This window comes from Grampus griseus (genome assembly GCF_964374135.1).
Source record: "Grampus griseus genome assembly, chromosome: 1".
NCBI classification, from domain to species: Eukaryota; Metazoa; Chordata; class Mammalia; order Artiodactyla; family Delphinidae; genus Grampus; species Grampus griseus.
Genome location: NC_139017.1, coordinates 181247566 through 181268141, shown reverse-complemented (window position 1 = coordinate 181268141; position 20576 = coordinate 181247566). Strand labels below are relative to the sequence as shown.

Genomic DNA, 20576 nt, shown 5'->3' with positions numbered 1-20576 from the left:
CCATAGAGGCGTCCCTGCAGGCCCCGGTGTTGAGCCCCACACTTGGTGCCAACAGGATCCCAGAACTATGGGCTCAGACAGACAGACAGACTAATGGACTTGGGTAAGCACAGAGGAGCACAGAGCCACCCCATAGGGTGGCTGCCCCACCCCAGCTCGGGCCAGATCAGCCTCCATGTCCCCACTTCCTGGCCCCATCACTCCTCTGGCGGTTGGACTCCCTACTCCCCCTGGACTGAAAGTCCCTGAGATCAGGCCACGTCTGCGCAGCAGCCACGGCGTGGCCAGCCCCCAGCTGTGCCTGGCGCACGGTAAAGGTCAGCAAATAAATTCTGGAAGAATGTTTGCTGAAATAAGGAACATTCGACAGTGATGATTACTTCATTTGAAATCTGGATTTGAGTGTAAGTTCTATGTTTTCTGCAAAGAGCCCTCCTCCAGCCTGCAGGCAGCCCCAAAGAGGAGAAACGAGGCCGACACTCCCAGCGTTTGAATCCGAGAGGCCCGAGCAAGCTGGCAAGTCCAGCCTCATTCCAACACATGGGGGCACAGACCAGAGGGAGGCTGGTGCAGCCACCCCGAGCAACCAGAGGCCCGGGCCCCGTGGTGCTTACACTTCTGAGAAGGGACGGCTGTGGCCTCATGCAGGCACCCACCCAGATAGCCACCACTCCCCAGGCCAGAGGGCACCTCCCTGCCACACCTGCCCCCTGGCACAGAGGCCTAAACAGAAGCCCCACATTCCTGCCGGCTGCCCCCGCCCTGGTCTTCCTGGTTTCAGGAACCCCCGCTACCCACCGCATCTCCTGGACCAGACCCTCTTTCCCTCACTCGGAGCCTCCCCTCGCCTGGACCCACAGGCAGCCTCCTCTCCCCCGCACTGGCTCGCTCTCTCTGCCCTGGCCTGGCGTCACCCCGGCCACCAGTCTGGCCCTGGCACGAACCACCACGGCTGCCTGGCTTCCAGCCTCGGCACTCGGGAGCCTGCTTCCCAGTCCCAGCTTAAAGTTCCTGGCATCCTGACGTGAGTGAACGCTCCACAGACGTGCAGTAAGCAAGGTCACTGAATAACCCCCCAGCCGTGCCCCACCAGAGCCTTGGTGGTGGGCCGCCGGCCTCGCTGGCCCCCGGGCTTGCCCCTCGGGGCTCCCCCTGCTGGATGCGACCCCACCTGGACCCGCCTCAGGTCTTCACACTGTGTCCGCTGCAGCTACTGAGGTCCTCAGAGGCCACGCCGCCCCCATCACTTTCTCTCCCCTCCTCTCGATGTCCATCCCCATGGCCACCACTCCTGAACCCGTTCTCTTTACTTCCTGTCATCTCCCCACTAGGATGCGGGCCTCTGGCAGGCAGCCGACTCCCTGGCACGGGGCCTGGACACACGGGGTTCACTGATGTGCAGGCAGATGAATGCGTGAACAAGTGAGTGAATGAACACAGGCAGCGCACACAGGCCGCCCCTTCCCTATTCATGCCCCCAGATCCCTCGCGGGGGTCTCACCCTCCCTTTCCCACTTGTGTCCCTCAGGCCTCGGCAGCCGTCACAGGTGACATCGGACATCCCCGGCGGGGCTGGCGAAGGGAGTGGAGGAGGAAATGCGTGAAGCTGGCCCTCCGTCCCCAGCGGCGCCCACACTGTTGACCGCAGATCCCAGGCAGCCCTCTGCCCCTGTGCCGGCCTCTCGCTGCCACCAGGGGGCGCCGGTGCCCCGCCCTGAGCGCTCAGGAGGGGAGGGCAGGAGCCCCTGCCAGGAGAGGTCTGGTGTCCCACCCGCCCCATGGCTGTTCTCTCCGCATCTCCCTGCAGCCCTCAGAGGCTCTGGGAGGGCAGGCAGGGCTGGGAGCCCCTGGGGGCTGGGCCCGGGCTAAGAGGCTGCGGGTGGGGCCCACCACTGGGGGAGGAGAGGCTCCCGGGCCCCACGTTCCCTGCTGGCCTCTGGGACTCCAACCCCTCCAGGGGCTCCAAGAGCCAGGACCATCCTCAGAAGCCAGCACCAGCTGGGGCCAAGGCCAGTGGCCAGCACAGAGAAGGGAAGGGGACACACAGCCTGGTCCTGTGTGCACGACGTCTGCCTCTCACGGGGTGAAGCCTGGGTGGACACCACTCAGTGCACAGGGCCAGCTGCCGCCCTCCCATCCCACTGGGCCTGTGCCCCTGGCACGTGGGTAGCAGGTTCCTGGCCAGAGTCAGACCTCACTCACCCACCTTGGGGCCTCCACTACCTTCCAGGCCCTTGGGGGAGCTGTCTGCCCCAGCAGGTCCTGAGGAAGAGAACAGGGTGTCAGCAGGTGTGCGGTGGGCCTGGCCACGGATCCCCATGTCATTTATTCATCCATCCGCCCATCCATCCATCCACCCACCCATCCATCCACCCATCCACCCATCAACCATCCACCCATCCATCCATCCATCCATCCACCCATCCATCCATCCTCCATCCACCCATCCATCCATCCTCCATCCTCCATCCATCCATCCACCCATCCATTCATCCTCCATCCACCCACTCATCCACCCATCCATTCATCCACCCATCCAAACATTGTGGAGGGCCCAGGAGGGACTGCTTGCCCTCACAGAGCACACATGGAGGCGACCTGGGCAGATGCAGCCCCTCTCTAGGCCACACTTCAGTCTGTAAAAGGAAGGGCTTGGACCAGACAATGTCCGTCAGCTGTTTCTGACCCTGGAGCCTGGGTTCTCAGGTTGGGGCAGCCTCCCGGCAGAAGCAGCATCCCACAGCATCAGGGAAACCAAGTCCCCACTCACCTGGGGAGATGCCCTTGATCAGAAGAGCGGGGCCGGGCAGCTGTCTGAGGCATGGGGCCCAGGTGTCTGTCCCCTCCCGGAGCCCTGGCCTTGGCAATGGGCAGGAGTCGGGCCCCTCCGTACCTGCCACCAGGAGCTGGGTGGGATGACTTGGTCTCTGAGCTGCAGCCCCACCCTTGCCCTCCCCGTGTCCCCATCTGGCTGCGGCTCTGAAATGAGGATGAGCGGGTACCCATGCCGCCCCCCTCCCCAGTGCCGTCCATCTGCCCTCCGCCCACCCCCACCGGGAGTGCAGGTGTGTCTGCGGCCTCCCAGGGTCAGGGGAAGTGGACAACCTCCAGGCACTCCAACAGTGCCAGGCTCCCAGGACACAGGGCACACTGCCCAGGACCCTCCCAGCACGGTCCCTAGAGGCTCCCAGATGGACACAGCGTCCAGGAAAGAGCCCTCCTGCCTCCTGGGCGTGAGGGCAGGCGCTTGGCCACACGATGGCTAGCATTTCCCAGCCCTCCCAGCACAGCCCTCTTAGTACCTGGGGCGTCATCACGCCCAGCCCCTGGCCACAGGGACAGAGGGACACAGTCACAACCACTCACCCCACCCACCAAGCCCCAGGTCTCATCCTGAAGCCACATGCACCGCTCTCAGAGACCCCGCAGCCCACCCAGGAAGGCCGGGGCAGGGGAAGAGTGATGGGCTGGGGTCTATCCTGAAGGCCCGAGGCACTCAGGGCTCTTCCTGACGGCTCTGTGTTTGTGGATCCAACAGGTAGATCCCGGGGCTGACTGAGCCAAGGTAGCGTGTCCTCTGGCCTCGAGTTGCAGAAAGAGCCAGAAACCCTGACACCTTCCCCCTCACATGGGAATCCAGACGACACAGCCAACACTGTGTGCGCTCCGGGAGACCGGAGGGCCGGGGGGCTGTGAGCAGAGCGGCTGCCCGGCTCAGCCCTGCACCCAGCCCCGCAGAGGCAGGACGGGCGGGAGGACGGCCCCCCAGAAACCTCAGCACCCCCATCGGCAAAGCAGGGCAGGGAGCTGGTCAAGCTGGAGTTTTCCCAGGACAGTGTGAGCGCCCCCGAGCCCACGTGCACCCGGGCCCGCCCAGTCCCGGAGCTCTCGCAGGGGTTCTGGAGGGCAGGGACCATGCACACAGCCCCATCCGGGGACAGGCGGTGTGAGCCCAGGAAGGCCGGCCGCCCTCCCAGCAGGGGTGTGAGAGGAAGGCCCTGGCATGGGCTGGGTGCCTGCACTGGGCGCTGAGCGCCATGTGGGTACTGGCCACCTTGTCTGTGCCACCGTGTCCCCAGGAACCTCCCCCCTCTGTGGCCCCTGTCCCCTGGGGGCACCCAGAGAGGCCCACCAAGGGGGAGAGCAGCTGGACCACCCCGGGAGGCAGTGGTCTGTCCTGGATCCAGCCCAGAGCCTCCCTGAACCTACCTGTGCCCAGCCTGCCCTGCCCTCAGCCTGGAGGACAGCCCTTGGGAGGGGCCGATCCAGCGGCGTGGGCTGGGGCTGGATGGGCCACAGCAGGGGCCCCCTCCCTGACCCCTCAGCCCACGCAGTGACAGACGCCCTCGGGAGGCATCAGCTCCCAGACCTGCGGCCCTGACCTCCAGGAGAGCAGATCCAAGGCCGGGGACACCGGAGCCAGAGTCCCCAGGGATGGCAGAAAGGCCCAGTGGACTCGAGGGTCCCCCCGAGGCCCAGCCAGCCTCGGCAGAGCCGTCTGCCCTCGCAGAGCCCAGGCCACACTAGGCAGCGTCAGGCTGCCCAGGGAGCTGGGAGGAGTGCAGGGCGCCCCTTCTGTCTGAGCCCAGGCTGGGGAGGGAGGCGGGCTCCACAGGCAGGAATCCGTGCTCCACACAGAGGTGCCCGCTGTCCAAGAACATTTCGAACTGACCCATGGAACCAAACTGTCCGGGTTTCTCTGTCCCAAGTGTTCATGGGCCTGCACACGCCAATGTGCACTGTGGTTTCCTAGGGAGGATCGAGGGGTCCCCAGGTTGGGGTGGCCACAACCCCTGGGGAGAGCACGGATGCACACGAACATGTGGGACACCTGGGCTCGGTCCTGCTCCGGGAACTGGCCTGCACCCCGCTCTGGCCTCAAGGCCGGCCCTGTGGAGCCTCGATGCACGGCAGGAGAGGCCTCTGACCCCCGGGGAGCTGCTGGAGGGCTGACCCGCAGGCTCATCTTGCCCTGACCCTGAATGGTGGGGTGACCCGCCCCCGCTCTGCGGGTCCCCAGCAGAACAGATGGCTGCGACACTGGCTGGGGGCAGCTCCCCCTGAGCCAGCACCGGCCAGAGAGCAGTTCCGCAGGCTGTCAGCACCCTCGGCCCACCGCCTCCTCCTCCCCCGGCGGTAACTGCCCGTAGTCAGCTGGCCTGGCTCCGCGCATTCTGCTGTCCAGGCCGCCATCCGACCGGGGCACAGAGGCCAGGCCCTGCTCTGGGATGCCGGGAGCCGCCAGGACCCGAGGGCAGGTTCTGGGACGCCGACTCCAGCTCCCTCGCTCGCAGACCCCTCACGAATCACCCTGCCTGGACAGAGAGGCAGGCACAGCCCCAGGAACTGAAAGTGGGCAATAGGGGCCTTTCCTGGGATTTGCCCCCAAACAGCGACAGCTCTGGCGGCAGGCACAGCGGGCAGAGCGGACACAGGGCTGAGATGCCTGTCCAGGAGCCCAGGAAGAGCCGGGGCTCTAGGCTCTCCAGGGCCCGCTACCCCAGGCCCCCTCCACAAAGTCTCAGGGCACTGCCGGGCTGGGGGACAGGGACGTGGCCACCTGAGCCCAGGGGCAGGATCAGCCCTAGAAACGGCTCCTGAGCGCAGACGGCTGCAGGCAGGAATTCTCCAGGAATTCAGACTCAGGGCTCCTCTCCGCAGCTGCTACGTTTCATTGACTCATTTAGGCGCCAGGGCCCTGGGGTAAGAGGTGAGCGCCAGCCACGGAGACTCCGCCGTGCGGGAAGCGGCAGACTCCTGGGGTGGTGAGAAGGGGGCCCAACACAGTGGGGGTGGCGTCGGCAGTGGTCATGGACACCCCACGGGTCCTCAGAAGGCGGCCCCTTCGGCCCGAGCAGGACGGCGTGTCCACACGGGGCCGGAGGGCAGGCTCAGGCGGCTTCATGCGCAAGTTCCCTTCCACACGCCATTCTTGGGGGCAGGGGCCCCGGGCCAGCCTGTGAGGACCTCTCCCCTGTACCTGGGCCGAGCCGCCCACGTGCAGGGACCCGCACATGCCGCACTCCCCTCCGCAGCGCCCTCCGCTGCCCTGTGTCCCGCTCCCGATGCCCCACTACGCAGGCCTGTGGGCACTCGGGGGGCAGGCACTTGTCTCATCGAGCCCCCCCCTTCACCGGGCCAGGCTCGCCTGCTCCCCTCCCCTGCAGAGAAAGGCGAGAGGCCTCCTAGCAGAGCAGGGTCTCAGGGCCAGCAGCACTGCCCCGCCCGTCTGGGCCCAGCCATTCCTGCGTCCAGAACAGAAAGTGTCAGGCCGCCCACCGCAGCTGCCCAGGGGCTGGAAAATGGGGCACCGCAGCCCCTTTGCGAGTGGTCAGCTGCCTGGCTTCACCCGCCCAGCGGGCTGCCAGGAAAAGGTCAGCCAGAGGGCCGGGCACTGGCCCCTCGGCCCCAAACACGCCCAGGGAACTTCCGCACCCCAACTCTTGTCAGTCCCCAGGCGGCGACGGTCCAGGGACCCACACGGGGCACGTGGGCCGCACAGATTCCCCAGACACCATCCAGGCTCGCCCACCCGAGCGGTGCCTCCACGTGCACCCCGCACTGCCCTGCTGGGTCCAAGAGGCCGTGTGCCAGCACTGAGCACATCACTGACCCCAGCAAATCAGAAACTCATCTGTACAATGGGACACGCACCCAGCCCACCCCAGGGCACGCCCAGGACTGCCCTTGCAGCCCAGCGAAGGGCAATTCACCGGAAGAGTCCGGACCGGCTTCCGGGGGTGTGGACAGGGCACCAGGGCCGAGGCAGGGAAGGGCAGAGGGCAGATTCACAGGGTCCTTTCAGGAAACCACCCAGGAGGATGGGCGGGACTCCAGCCTGGGGCGGCCCTGGGGAGGGGAGGCTGGGCGGCCTTGTCCTTCTCTGCAGACCCAGCCTCGATCCTGCCCGGAAGGCAGGCCCCTCGTGGGCAGGGGCACTGGAGCGGCCTATTCACCAAAAACCCAGCCGGGAGGCATGGGGGCAGGTGGGGCGAGCTCACAGACCCCCAGGCCCGGAGGGTCTGCCTCTTGGTGGATCCTGCTGTAATTATGTCATTAGAAGGCCAGCCCGTCTCAGAAGCCAGCCCTGGGAGAAGCCCATTGTGCACAGCACAGGCCTGGAGGACACAGTCATCTTGAAAGACAGAGATGCCTTTGTGGGTGGTGGGGTCTGGGGGACAAACCTGGTAATTAAACGATTCACGGAGCGAACATGAATGCCCTTCCCAGAGTCGCCGCTTTGTAAGGGCTGGGATTCTGTGTGCGGGCAGTCCCCGGGCTGTCCTGGAGCAGGAGGTCTGCAGACCCGCTGCCCTGAAGGGACGCGGACCACCAAGTACAGGGCAGCAGGCCACACCTGTCCCAGCCGACTGTCACGGCCAGCAGGGCCAGAGCAGAGGGCAGGGTCAAAGACACCCACCATCTCCATTCAACCCAGCAGGCCCTCCCCACCCCCGGCCAGAGACGGCCCCCACCCCAGGCAGCAGAAGACACCAGTGCCAGCTCCTGCAGGGCGTGGGGCTTGCTGGAGATTTCGGGAACTGTCCTCAAAGGAGGGGTTTAGGGCTTCCCTGGTGGCACAGTGGTTGAGAGTCCGTCTGCCAATGCAGGGGACACGGGTTCGTGCCCCGGTCCAGGAAGATCCCACATGCCGCAGAGCGGCTGGGCCCGTGAGCTGTGGTCGCTGAGCCTGCGCGTCCGGAGCCTGTGCTCCGCAACGGGAGAGGCCACAGCAGTGAGAGGCCCGCGTACCGCAAAAAAAAAAAAAAAAAAAAAAAAGGAGGAGTTTAGTGCAGCTAAATCGGGCGTGTGTGCAGAAGCCAAAGGCCACACTGTCCGCCAGGGCAGGGGCAGCAGGGCAGAGCAAAGCACAGTGGAGGAAGAGGCCTGGTCGGGCGGGGCAGCTCTGCGCACCCCTCAGGGAGAGGAGAGCCAGGTCCCAGCCTGGTCGTGGCCGGTAGCCAAGAGCAGCCCTCGGTGGTGTCTGGACGTCGGGCCAGGGGTCAGATTCCCACCCTCCGACACAGTGGGCAGCACTGAAGGGCCGCCTGGGAGGGCTGCTTCCTCTCCATTAATCAATTATCCCAGTTTAGAAACAAAGTCACCCTTGAGCCAAGGCCAGGAGCGCTGGACCCGCTGGGGCCTGCTTCCCACCCGCACGCCCTCAGGGGCGGCCGCCTGCTCCCGCTGCCTCCTGGCAGAGCCCAGGGGCCCCCACAGCCCCGCAGCCCTGCCTGCCCACTCCCCGGACCCCACCAACTGATGCCCTGCTCCGGTGGGGAAAGAGGCTCCTTCAGAGGGACAGGCCTGGGCGTGGAGGCTCCAGGCAGGACCACTGAGGTCCCTCCCCGCAGAGTAGGGTGGGGCTGGAGGGGCAGGCCCACAGGCTCCCCGGTCATTCCAACCAGCTCAGAGGGGGACGCTAAGTCTCCTCAGATTCCAGGCTGAACCTTCCCTGCCGTCCATCCCCACCAGACCCTCTGGGCCAAACTGACTCACTCCCTCCACTCTGCTCCTCTGCCCCCACCTTTCTCCCACCTGGAAAAGCCCACCCTGCCCCACCTGCACCTCTCTAAGCCTTCCTCAGCCCACAGGCCCTCCTCCAGGAAGCCCTCCGGACCACCCGGCCCTCTCCTGGGCGTCAGCAGTGACGCCCTGAGAGCTGTGTGGACCCGGGAGTGAGTCCCAGAACTGCCTGAGATGGGCCCAACCCGTCCATTTTATAGGTGAGGAAACTGAGGTCCAGAGGGTACCAGGGCCAAAGCTTCTTAGATCAAGAAGTACCTAAGGTGACTGGGCCTCAGACCTCAGAGTCTGCCCTCGTTCCCCGAGGTCAGCAGAGACCAGGTCATGAGAAATGACCAGTGTCCACTGTGTCACCATTTATTATACAAAAGGAAGTTAAGACGTAGTATGTTCTGAAGCATACGTTTTTCTTGCCTGTTTTTCCTGTAAGATTCCAGGGCAGCCGGCCGTGGGAAGCACTCGTCCCTGGCAGATCTTGGAGGGGCGGGGGGCGGGGGGAGGCCTCTGCCGTCTCTCACTCCGGGCAGGAGCCCACCAAGGGTCAGGGGCTGCCCGAAGGTGCCGGCCCGCAGGGTAGGGAGGCCGGCGGTCCTAGAGGGCATGCCGACCACAGGCCACCCCAAGGGAGAGGCCGCGTGGGTGCTACCCCCCACGGGAGCTCGGGGACACTGTGCGTGTTGGGACCCCAGGAACATGGGGCCATCCTCCCCCACCCGTCATCCCTCACATCTCTCAGCGGGCCGGGCCTCTGGGGAGCGAAGGTCGCCACCACCCCCCAGGGCACCCCGAGCCTCACCTGCACTGACACCTGTGACCTGCACAAACGTCCCCCATACTTCATCCCCACAAAACAGCGCGGGGAGTGGGGTCCGGCACGTTACTCTGAGGCCCACAGGCGTGTCAGATGACACGATGCCCGCCCTGGACGGACAGCCGCCCTGGACAGACTGCACCGAGGCCTTGTGCTGGGCCCCGCCCTCCCCGCCCCCCCAGGCCCCACCAGCACAGGCTCCCTTTGTGCTCCTGTATCTCCTACAGAAAGCCTTGGGGGGGGGGGAAGGGGGGGCGGCAGGCAGAGGTGGGCAGGCAGGCCCAAGCTAAGAGGGAGGAGGCACCCAGGCGGGGGAGGGGCTCTTCCTGAGCACTCCCCTCCCCCTTTGCTCTCCACCATCAACCCAGCAGAGTCCCCTTCTCCCTCCCCCACTCTTTTGTTCAAATGAAAGAATTTGGGGGAACCAAAAAAAATACGGCTTTTATTTTCAAAACTGGTATCAGTTATAAATGGGGGGTGAGTTACATATGCCCAGCTGTGCCAGGTCTCAGGTCTGGCGGCCCCAAACCCAGCGTGGAGGGACCGGAAGGGAACAGGGGCGGCCTCTGCAGGGGGCATAGTCCTCACACCAGCTCTGTACACCCAGCCCTGCACGCCAGCTCTGCACACCAGCCCTGCACACCCAACCCTGCACACCAGCTCTGCACACCCAGCCCCGTACACCAGCTCTGCACACCCAGCCCTGCACGCCAGCTCTGCACACCAGCCCTGCACACCCAACCCTGCACACCAGCTCTGCACACCCAGCCCCGTACACCAGCTCTGCACACCCAGCCCTGCACGCCAGCTCTGCACACCCAGCCCCGCACACCCAGCCCTGCACACCCAGCTCTGCACACCCAACCCTGCACACCCAGCCCCGCACACCCAGCCCCGCACACCCAGCTCTGCACACCCAGCCCCGCACCCAGTCCCGCACACCAGCTCTACACACCCAACCCCGCACAGCAGCTCTGCACACCAGCTCTACACACCCAACCCCGCACACCCAGCCCCGCACACCCAGCCCCGCACACCAGCTCTGCACACCCAGCCCCGCACACCAGCCCCGCACACCAGCCCTGCACACCCAGCCCCGCACACCCAGCCCCGCACACCAGCTCTGCACACCCAGCCCCGCACACCAGCCCCGCACACCAGCCCCGCACACCCAGCCCCGCACACCAGCTCTGCACACCCAGCCCCGCACACCCAGCCCCGCACACCAGCCCCGCACACCCAGCCCCGCACACCAGCCCCGCACACCAGCCCCGCACACCCAGCCCCGCACACCAGCCCCGCACACCAGCCCTGCACACCCAGCCCCGCACACCAGCCCCGCACACCAGCCCTGCACACCCAGCCCTGCACACCAGCCCCGCACACCAGCCCTGCACACCCAGCCCCGCACACCAGCCCTGCACACCCAGCCCTGCACACCCAGCCCTGCACACCCAGCCCCGCACACCAGCACTGCACACCCAGCCCCGCACACCAGCCCTGCACACCAGCCCTGCACACCCAGCCCTGCACACCCAGCCCCGCACACCAGCCCTGCACACCCAGCCCTGCACACCCAGCCCCGCACACCCAGCCCCGCACACCAGCCCTGCACACCCAGCTCTGCACACCCAGCCCCGCACACCCAGCCCTGCACACCCAGCCCCGCACACCAGCCCTGCACACCCAGCTCTGCACACCCAGCCCCGCACACCCAGCCCTGCACACCCAGCCCCGCACACCAGCCCTGCACACCCAGCCCTGCACACCCAGCCCCGCACACCAGCTCTGCACACCCAGCCCTGCACACCCAGTCCCGCACGCCAGCTCTACACACTCAGCCCCGCACACCAGCCCTGCACACCCAGCCCTGCACACCCAGCCCCGCACACCAGCCCTGCACACCCAGCTCTGCACACCCAGCCCCGCACCCAGTCCCGCACGCCAGCTCTACACACCCAGCCCCGCACACCAGCCCCGCACACCAGCCCTTGAACACCAGGCCTTCCTTCCAGGAGGTGGTGCCCTAGGAGGAGGCCCAGGGGCCACCCTCCAGCTTTGTCTACTGCTCCCTGAAGGCCACATCTGCCACCCAACTGGCCACTCCTGGAAGCCCCCGACCCTGGAGGGCCACGGACTGGTCATGAGCCCAGTCCCCCCCCAGTACAGATGCTCCTGCCTGGGAGGTGGGCAGGGTGGGGACCCGGGGATCCACCCCTCTCTCCTCCAAAGCAGATCTCAACCGTGCTCCACCCCCAACAAGGCCTGGCACCGCGCCCGGAGACGGCATGGCCGGAAGGTTCCAGGTGCTCGCTGGGCCAGACTGTGCTTCCAGCCCCAGCTCTGCTGAGCAGTCAGCAGCTTCCGGGCCTCCCTGACCCTAGATTCCTCTTCCACGAAGCGGAAGAAGTGAGGATTCGGGGGGCCACGCAGGCAGAGCGCAGTAAGGGCCAGGCGGGTGTGCCCGCCCGAGAGGCCGTTCCCACAGTGACCGTGGGGAGCAGGGCTGCTTTGGAGGCAAAGCCAAGCCTGGAGCCCAGGCCGCAAGAGGCTGGCAAGACTGCGGCTCCCACCCGGCCCGCCCCCTCCCCGCAGCACCGAGGGTGGGTCTCCAAGCCCAGCAGCTGTCCCAGGCGCCCATCCAGCTGGGTGCAGAGTGCCCCGCTGGGTGCCCAGCCCTCCCCACTGCGCCCCTGCCAGCCCGTGTACCCTGTGGTGCCCAGGAGGCCGAGGGTCAGGGTCTCACGGGAGGGGCGCTGCTCAGTACAAAGGGAGCGCCCATCAGTTATGCTCCAAGCTGGGCGCCCGAAAGAGCGCCAGGCGGAGTGGGGGCTGGTGGCCACAGGGAGCAGGGCGGAAGGCGAGGGGCTAGAGAAAGACTGGCCCTAGTGGGGGTCCCGGCTGCTTCCTGAGGGCGAGACCAGGGACAGGCCACACTGCAGAGTCACATCCTCGTGCTGCTGCCCATCAGGCCACAACCCAGTCCCAGCAACATCCCCAAAGGCAGCTGGAGGCCAGGACGTCCCTCCCACCCCGACCCCGCACAGTCCAGCATCTCCCCACAGCCATCTGCGGCCATCATGAAAGACCCCGAGAAGAGGCGGAGCGTGGCAGCTGCGCCCCTGCATCCCAGCCTGGACCCCAGTCTGCGATGGTGTGGGGTGGGGTCACCTCTGTGCAGCCCACAGAGGGGCTCGGGATCTAAAACCACGAGGAGGCCTGACTGAGGATGGAGCCTGGATGGTACAGGGCACAGGGCAGGGACCCCCTACCCCCAGCACCTGGAGGTGACAGCAGTCCTCACTCCGTGGCCCGGGCAGCAGCCCCCGCCCCCGGCCGCCCAGAGCCCAGGAAGCACAGAGCCTTCCGGCTCGCAGAGGGCATGCGATGAGCGGTCAGAGCCACCAGAGCCTTCTCGACAAAGGTCAGCACCCCTGGGTACCAGCGCCCGGCTCAGAACTGTGCGACCCAGCACCTCCCCAGGACCCCTGCCTTCAGCCACGCTTTGGGGGGGACACACTTGTGCATGCACAGGGAACGGCAAGGGCGCAGGGGTCCCCTCTGCAAACGGGGGCCTCAATTCCCCACGATTTCCTGGTTTCCCTCCTGTTGTTTACTGGGCATCCAGAGCCTTGAAGAGCGCGTCGCAGGATGTACACCCCGTCTCCCCCTGGAAGAGGCCCCCAGCTGCTCACCAGAAGCAAGTTCAAAGCACCGGAAACTGTCCAGAGTGCTTCATCTCAATGACGGCCGTGGCTCTATGCCCTGTTCCGGCAGGAGCTGCGAGCTACACGGTCAGCAAAGAAATTCTGGACAAAGCAGAAAACCACCGGGGATACGCACACCTTCCCCTCACGCCACAAGCCAGGAGGAATGTCTGCGGGGTTCTCTGGGGGACTTTTCGGGCATTCGCCTGCAGCACCCCCACCAGCACCTGCTTTAAGCCCATCTACACCCGCAGCGCCCCCCGGCTGGATCCTCAGCGTGTCAGGCTCCCGTCTGCAGGGGCGTTTACTCAATCGGTCCCCTCGGGTAGGACGCGAGAGCCTCCGGCGGGGCAGGGGTGCAGCTCAGGGGCCCCTGGGACGTGCTGCTTCCCTGCCAGCCCAGGGACCCCGGCCCATCCCTGCCCGCAGAGGGCGCGATCGGACAGGGAGCGCTCGGAGATGGCAGGGTGCAGAGGCATTCCATGAGACAGGGTTACCTCCTCCCCCCACCCCCGCCCGGCCCGCCCACGCGGACCGCCAGAGCCTCGGTGCCTGCAGGGGACACCATGCCACTCACCGTGCTGACAGCGGGGACCGTGGAAGCCGCGGGGACAGTGGCACAGCTGGGCCGAGTCAGGCACGCACTGGCCGCCGTTAAAGCAGAGGCCGGGGCTGCACTGGGCTGTGGAGGGAGGGAGAAAACGCGTGAGGAGGGGCAGGAGCTTGGGGGCACCCCCAGCCCACAGCCAGGACACAAGATCCCCGGAGACGCCTCCCCCCTGTAAGTCTCCCCACGAGGTGAGGCCTCAAGGCCTGGACAGTACCTGGACCCTCAAGGGACAGGAAAGCACCGCCCCCGGAAAGGGGGCCCCAGGAGGGTGGGTCACACACGGCCCACCAGGGCTGGAGCCCCACCGCCACCCCAGGGTCTGGGTTCAGTGAAGCCCCCCTGGAAGGGGCAAAAACCCCACTCCCTTCAATGGGACATGAAGGAGCTCCAGGGCATTTTCTGGGGGAGGTCGGGGGACGAGGGTGGAGAGTAGAGGGTACAGGGGAACAGCCCACAGCTAAAGTGGGCTGAAAGCTTGGCCAAGGCCCCCTCCCCACAAGACCGCAACGGTGGAAATGATCAGACTGGTCCCACCCTCAAGGAAGGACAGTACCAGCCCAGGTCCCCTGAGAGGGGAGGGAGGGAGGGTCAGGGCTGCGAGCGGCTGGCCTCCCCACCTTCTCCAGAGGAGACTCCCTGCTCCCAGACCCTCTCCCCACACCCCACCCCCAGCGGGGCCCAACGAGGCACCCTGAACCCACTGCCTGCGGTGCCCTAGGGCTACTGAGCCCCCTCCGGCTCCAGGCCACAGTGTGGAGGAGGCCACAGCCGGCCCAGGAGGCAGGGGCCCTGGATGGGAAGGGCAGGTGCAGTCCCAGCCCCATCACAGCAGGGACCCCGACCCACGCCGGACCGGGTACCCCTGGGGGGGCTTCAGCACCAATTTTCTCGGCCCTGCAGCCATGACCCCTACACCTACACAGGGCGGGCAAGGCCAGGGCAGGTGGGCTCTGCCCCCATCCCCGTGACCCCAACAGCCGGGCCCTGAGTCCAAGGGCTTCAGGGGTGCTTGCTGGGTGAGTGGACACTCTGGACAGTGGCCTGGACGCCCGCCAGGCACCCCAGAGCCCGGAGTAACCCAAGGGTTCAGCAAGCTTCTGTATCGCTGGCAGCATTCCCGCCAGGAGCAGGGAGAAAAGCTGGATGGTGGAAGAGCCCAAGGGGAGGGATGCCGGCCAGGCACACGGGTCCAAGCAGCCCCTTAGACGAGGCACCGCCCCGATGAGGAAACCAGGGCTCAGAGACACACAGCACATGGCCCAGGGTCACACAGCCACTGAGGAGGGACCAGGCCCAGGGCTTTCTGACTTAGAGTCAGGAGGACCCTGCCGGGGGAGACATGAGGGGTCTTTGCAGGGAGCTTCTTCCTCCTCTTCTGTCCCATAACCAGGCTGCTGTCCCAGCCTTGGAAGGATCCCTCCTCTCAGGCCACCCTGCCGGGGTCCCAGCTGGCACTCACTCACACCTGAAAAACTCCCTGAGGATGTTTCTGAAATGCAGTGGGAGTGGGGGGCTGGGGGACAAAGTGGGTGCTGCAGGGGAGCCAAGAGGAAACGCACAGTGACCCTGGAACCCGCACAGGTAATTCCGGGCCGGGGCCAACCTGGGCTGTGCACCAGTGTCCCCAGTGCTGAGGGCCTGAAACCTGTTGACTTGTGCAGTTTTGTGGAGGAAGAGAAGCCAGCTGTTTCCTTTTCACGTCGTAAAGAGGTCTGCACCATCCTAAAGACCTTCAGCCCCAAACCACTGCAACGGCCCATGCCTCCGGGGGGAATCAGACGCCCAGGCTGGCGCCCACCCCAGGACTCTGCCCCCCAGCAGCCTCTGCAGGCCCCACCAGGTCCACGCCCAGCCTGGGAGTCCCCGCGGACAGCACCCTGCCTGCGTCCACCTCCGCGGTCAGTTCAGAGCTCAGGGGAAGGTACCAACCCACTGCCTGATCCCATGCCCCTTCCCCAACTTGGTACATGGTGTCACATGCACAGAGAGGCTCAGGCCAGAAACCCGGGAGCCGTCCTCACACTCGGCCCACGTCCAATCCAAAGCCAGCCCATCGCTTCTACCTCCCACGCCCCTCGAGCTCACCCTTCTCTCCGCTTCAAGGCTGGACAAAACCGCCACCAGCATCCCCGCGCACGCTGCACTCACCCGCGTCCTTTCTCTACGCTGCAGCCACTGGGATCCTTCACAACAGGAAGCAGATCATGGGCGCCTGGTTGAGAGCCCTTCCCTTCTGTGGCTTTCCATCGAGCTGGCACAGAGCCCCCCAGCCACCCGTCACACCCGAGCGGCTGTCCACCTGGACAAGTCGTCACTTCCTCAGGGAGCCATTCCAAGCCCCCAGCCGAATCAGCGCTCACAGAGCCCTGTGGTTTCCCACCGCAGCACCTCTGAGTGTAGCGAGCCCTTAACAGGGGCGACAGCTGAGCTCCCGCCCCAGGCCTGGGCTCCCTAGGGGCAGGCAGCTACCGCACCTCCAACACCATCACGTTCCTTGGAGCCACCGACACGCCCACACTTAGAAGGGGCTCCACAGACTTTGTTGAATGAATGAGTAAAGAGATAATTAAATGTCAGGCCAAGTGGGACGTGAGACAGTCACTCGTCAGGAAGCCTTTGGGGCGAAAGGCAGGCACTCAGGACGCAAGAGGGATGCCCAGGGCAGCACATCCTTAGATGGAAAAAAGAAAAGGTTTCACACCAAAGATGCACAAAGCTATGCCCCAAACCACGAACGGGCACTCCCTGCGGTCCCAAGGCTCGTGGGACACGGGAAAGATGGGGTTACCGTGGCGGGAAGCCTGAGACCAGTGGCACGGGGTGGCACTGGGCACACACGCCTCATGGCAGGACGGGCAGCCAGGGCATAGGGACGACGCCTCACTGCAGAGCACCCGTGGGTCCAGCCCTGTGTGACCCCTCCCCCAGGCAAGCCAGCCACCCCTCCCGCTGTCACTCAAGTCACCTGAGGGACAAGCGCCCCCCAAAAGACCCCACCGCAGCTGAGGAAGGGCCACAGGCGACAGGCACGGGACAGCCAAAACCTGGAAATGCAGCTCAGGGGCAGCAGACCGTGGCTTCCTGTGAGGACGTTTGTTTTCCTCGAAGAGCAACAGGAGGGGCCGTATGTGAGAAAAGAGTTGGCAGGTAGGAAAACAGACCCAGCGGGACGCATGGAAATGCAAAACATGAAAACTCCACGTACAGATGTTAAATGAAGGTTAGATGCTTTGAAAACGGTTTACAGATTGCTAAGTAACAGACGTGTTTTATACTTAACATCAGCTACATTTTTAATGAATTTTATGAGAGCCTACTGTATGCCAGGGGGACAGCAGGGGGCTGGTTTGGGGACCCACCCTCGTGGCCCTTGGCTGGGACTGAACCCACAGGACCCTCAGGGGCCCTGGAAGGAACTGTCAGAACCCACGAGTGTGAGAAATCCAAGAAGAGGTAGAGGTAAGCCCGGGGGTGGGGCACGGTGCCCACAAGGTGTATGGCTGCCAGGCGGCCACGTCCTCCGAGGCTATGGGATGCTCTCGCCCTCCCCAGACCCCGCTGGTTCCCGCCGCCCAGAAGCCTTCGCAGGGCAAGGCAGCTCAGGCTCTGCAGATCCGTGTTCAAGTCCCAGCCCTCATACTTATCAGTGGTTGGAAATTTGGGCTAAACTCCCCTATACACGTCAAACGCAATACTCTCACGGACCCTTCACGCGCTCAGAGTGTTGCCTCCACACTGTCTCCTGGAGCTGAAGACACCCACAGCCCCCCAGCAGCCCACGTCCAGGGACCACGATCTCCTCACGCTATAGACCAGGAGCCAAGGTGCGGGCACGTTGGCCAGGCCTTCGCCTTGGGGTGAAGCTAGGCGCACGTGCCCACATTCCTAGAACCAGAGGCTGGGAGGGTCCTTAGGGGTGTCTAGTCCCGAGGGTGCTCCTGGCCGGGCCTGGGTGCGGGACGGCAGATATAGGCAGCACAGCCCCCAGAGCGAGGACACCATGTCCAGGCATCGCCAGTGGCATCCTGATGCCAGCCACTTCCCCTCACGGCGAAAGGCAGGAGACACCTGTGCCTGGCCGGACCCTGATCAAGCCCACCGGCCGTGGCGGCTGCAGCCGCGCTGTCCCAGGACGGGCTGGCCATGGAAATAGGACTCGACTGCTCTCCAAGGGCTCAGCAAGTTCAGCCCCTGGACCACTTCCCTGGACCTGGGCTCCTTCTCTCCACCCGCCAAGGGGCTAGTGGAAAGCTGAGTGAACCACAGGCGGGAGAGGGTGACCCAGGCGGACACCTTTGTCCAGCCTGCCAGGCCACACACCCACCCACAGGCTGCGAACACACACCAAGGTCACCGAATGTGTTTCTGGGAGCCAGCCTGCAAGCGAGTGCCCCTCTGCGTCCCCAGGCACCTCCGCCCAAGCCGCCCAGAGACCCCCGCAGGGCGGGCTGACTCAGCTCAAGGTCACGGGGACACAGGGGCGGTTCCCTCCGTATCGCCCAGGCTGCAGGGCAGCGTTTCCTAAGCCTCGTCCAAGTCGCTGATAAGAGCTGCCGGTGCACGGGCGGGCGTGGGTGCCCAGCTCAAGCTGACAGTGGCTAAGGAAGGGAGGCCACTTCCCTGGGAGCCCAGGGGACAGAGCAGGGCCTGAGCCCTCCCGTCCCCTCCCTCTCACCCTGCTCCTGCCAGCCTTCCACCCAGCGCTGGCCGAGGGCTAGGGACCCGGATCACACGCCCCACTCCAACCACCCCTGCGGGGACCCCTGCAGCAGGGAGGGAGCCACCTCAGCTCCATGCTGGACACTCAGACTCCCAGTGCTTGAGGAAAGGCCAACCCCTCCAGGCCGGCTGCCCGGTGCCCTGTGCCTACACCAGCACCCACCACACGGGGGGGCCCAGGAGACAGGCGGGCAGACCCGGCTCCCAGAGCCCCTGCATCGTGGCAAGTCCGGGCACAGGCGAGCCACACTGGCTTTGGGAGACCATGTCCGGTCAACAGGAGAAGTGGGAGGCTGAGGGGCCACGGACTCTGAGGACTGCGGAAGCCCGCTGCCCCCTCCAGGCCCATCCTGGGCTGCAAAAGCCCTGGAGAGCAGACCTGGACAGGGCAGCATCCTTCCTTGCCCCCATCACGTCCACTTCCCGAAGGCAGTCGGCGGGGGGTGGGCGCTGTGCACCCAGAACCTTCCAGAAGGGCTGGACCAGGCCCCTGCTCCGCCTGGCGCTCGGATCATTCTGGGCTCCGGGTGACGGGGGCACCTCCACGCCTCATTGCCTGTGCTCCCCACCGCGTCGTGGCCCCAGTGAGAGCACGTGCGTGGGCGTCTGCGCACCCATGGGAGTGGGAGCTCGTGCACACGTGTGAGCGATCGTGCTCACGTGAGTGTACACGTAGGTGTGCACTCATGAGCATGTGTGTACACGCGTGTGAGTGAACGCACGTGAGTAGGTCACATACCTGTGAGTAAATCCAGCCACACGTGTGTGCACGCATGTGTATGTGAGGCTGTGTGTGGCGAGCCCCTCTGGGTGTGAGTGGGTGCGTAATCGTGTGCTGGGCACAGGGCCGGGCCAGTCTGGATGTGACTCACGATTTGGAGAGGCCAGGGGTGTGCAGGACACAGCAGGACAGCACGCCCTCCCCCGGCAACCTGGGGGACATTCACGTCCACGCCGAGGACAGGAGAGCCAGGATGCCAGCTCTGCAAATTCCCACGCTGGGCGCAGGGCTGCCGTGTGGCATCCAGAACGGAAAAGGAAAAGTGAAGGGCAGAGGCCAGCAAGCCGAGGGCGGCCCTCCCCGGGGGCCCACGGCCACCTTCCTGCAGCTCCTTCCCCGCAGGCCCCGACCGGCCAGGCCCAGCGCCGCAGGACCGCACAGGAGGTGGGAGGGAAGGGAGGCCTGCCTGGCGGTCCGACAGTGGGACGCAGGGGCGCCGAGCCCAGGCCTCACCCCGGGGCCCTGACTATAGGCACTGGCACCCAGAGCCAGGGCTGCATCCAGTGGTCTGGGCTCCCTGCGTGGGGACCACGGCTTCAGCCCTTCCCTGTTCCTGTGGCCTGGAACCTTCCCTTCCCTCTGTGGTGGGGCTCTTCCTTGGGCACGAGCAAGGCCCACCACTCACATCACACAGGCCACCAATGCCCTGGACAGAGAGGCCTCCCAGACCCCACCTAAACCAGCACCACCTCGGTCAGCCCCTTCCCACCTCACTTTTCTCTGTAGCTTCCCCACTCACCGGCATGTAATCTGTCCCTCCCTCCCTCCCTCCGTTCCTTTCTCCCCCTCTGTTCCATGAGAACAGGGCAGGTACTAGCCTCTGCTCAGGCCCCTCCCATGCCCAAGCGCAGCGCCCGGCGCCCCGTCAGCCCTCCACAGACGCTGGTCGAGTGGACCACCTACACACTCCCCAGTACGTGCTTTAGGGACACCGTTTTATTGTTTTGCCTTTTTGCTTCTTTTGCTTTCTTCCTTTTTTAAGAAAAAATGAGTTTGGAAAACACTACACAGTCTGTCAGAAGCCTGCAGCGGGGCTTCCCTGGTGGCGCAGTGGTTGAGAATCTGCCTGCCAATGCAGGGGACACAGGTTCGAGCCCTGGTCCGGGAGGATCCCACATGCCGCGGAGCAACTAGGCCCGTGAGGCACAACTACTGAGCCTGCGCGTCTGGAGCCTGTGCTCCGCAACAAGAGAGGCCACGACAGCGAGAGGCCCGCGCACCGCGATGAAGAGTGGCCCCCGCTCGCCACAACTAGAGAAAGCCCTCGCACAGAAACGAAGACCCAACACAGCCAAAAATTAATTAATTAATTAATAAACTCCTACCCCCAACATCTTCTTTAAAAATATATATATACCCTCATTATCCAATCCCACTAACCAGATAAAGAAACCCCTCTCCATTTGCTTAAAACACTGTTAA

The 20576-nt window shown here is 65.1% G+C and overlaps 1 protein-coding gene across 1 annotated transcript in view; it reads right to left on the bottom strand.

The window, feature by feature from the left end:
- Positions 1 to 20576, bottom strand: part of MEGF6 (multiple EGF like domains 6) — a gene marked incomplete at both ends in the record, with an annotated part of 100731 nt that overhangs the window by 64792 nt on the left and 15363 nt on the right. The window contains one exon of the mRNA XM_082677445.1: positions 13622 to 13726. Coding sequence (XP_082533571.1) covers positions 13622 to 13726 — 105 coding nt within the window. The remainder of the gene's footprint in view (positions 1 to 13621; positions 13727 to 20576) is intronic.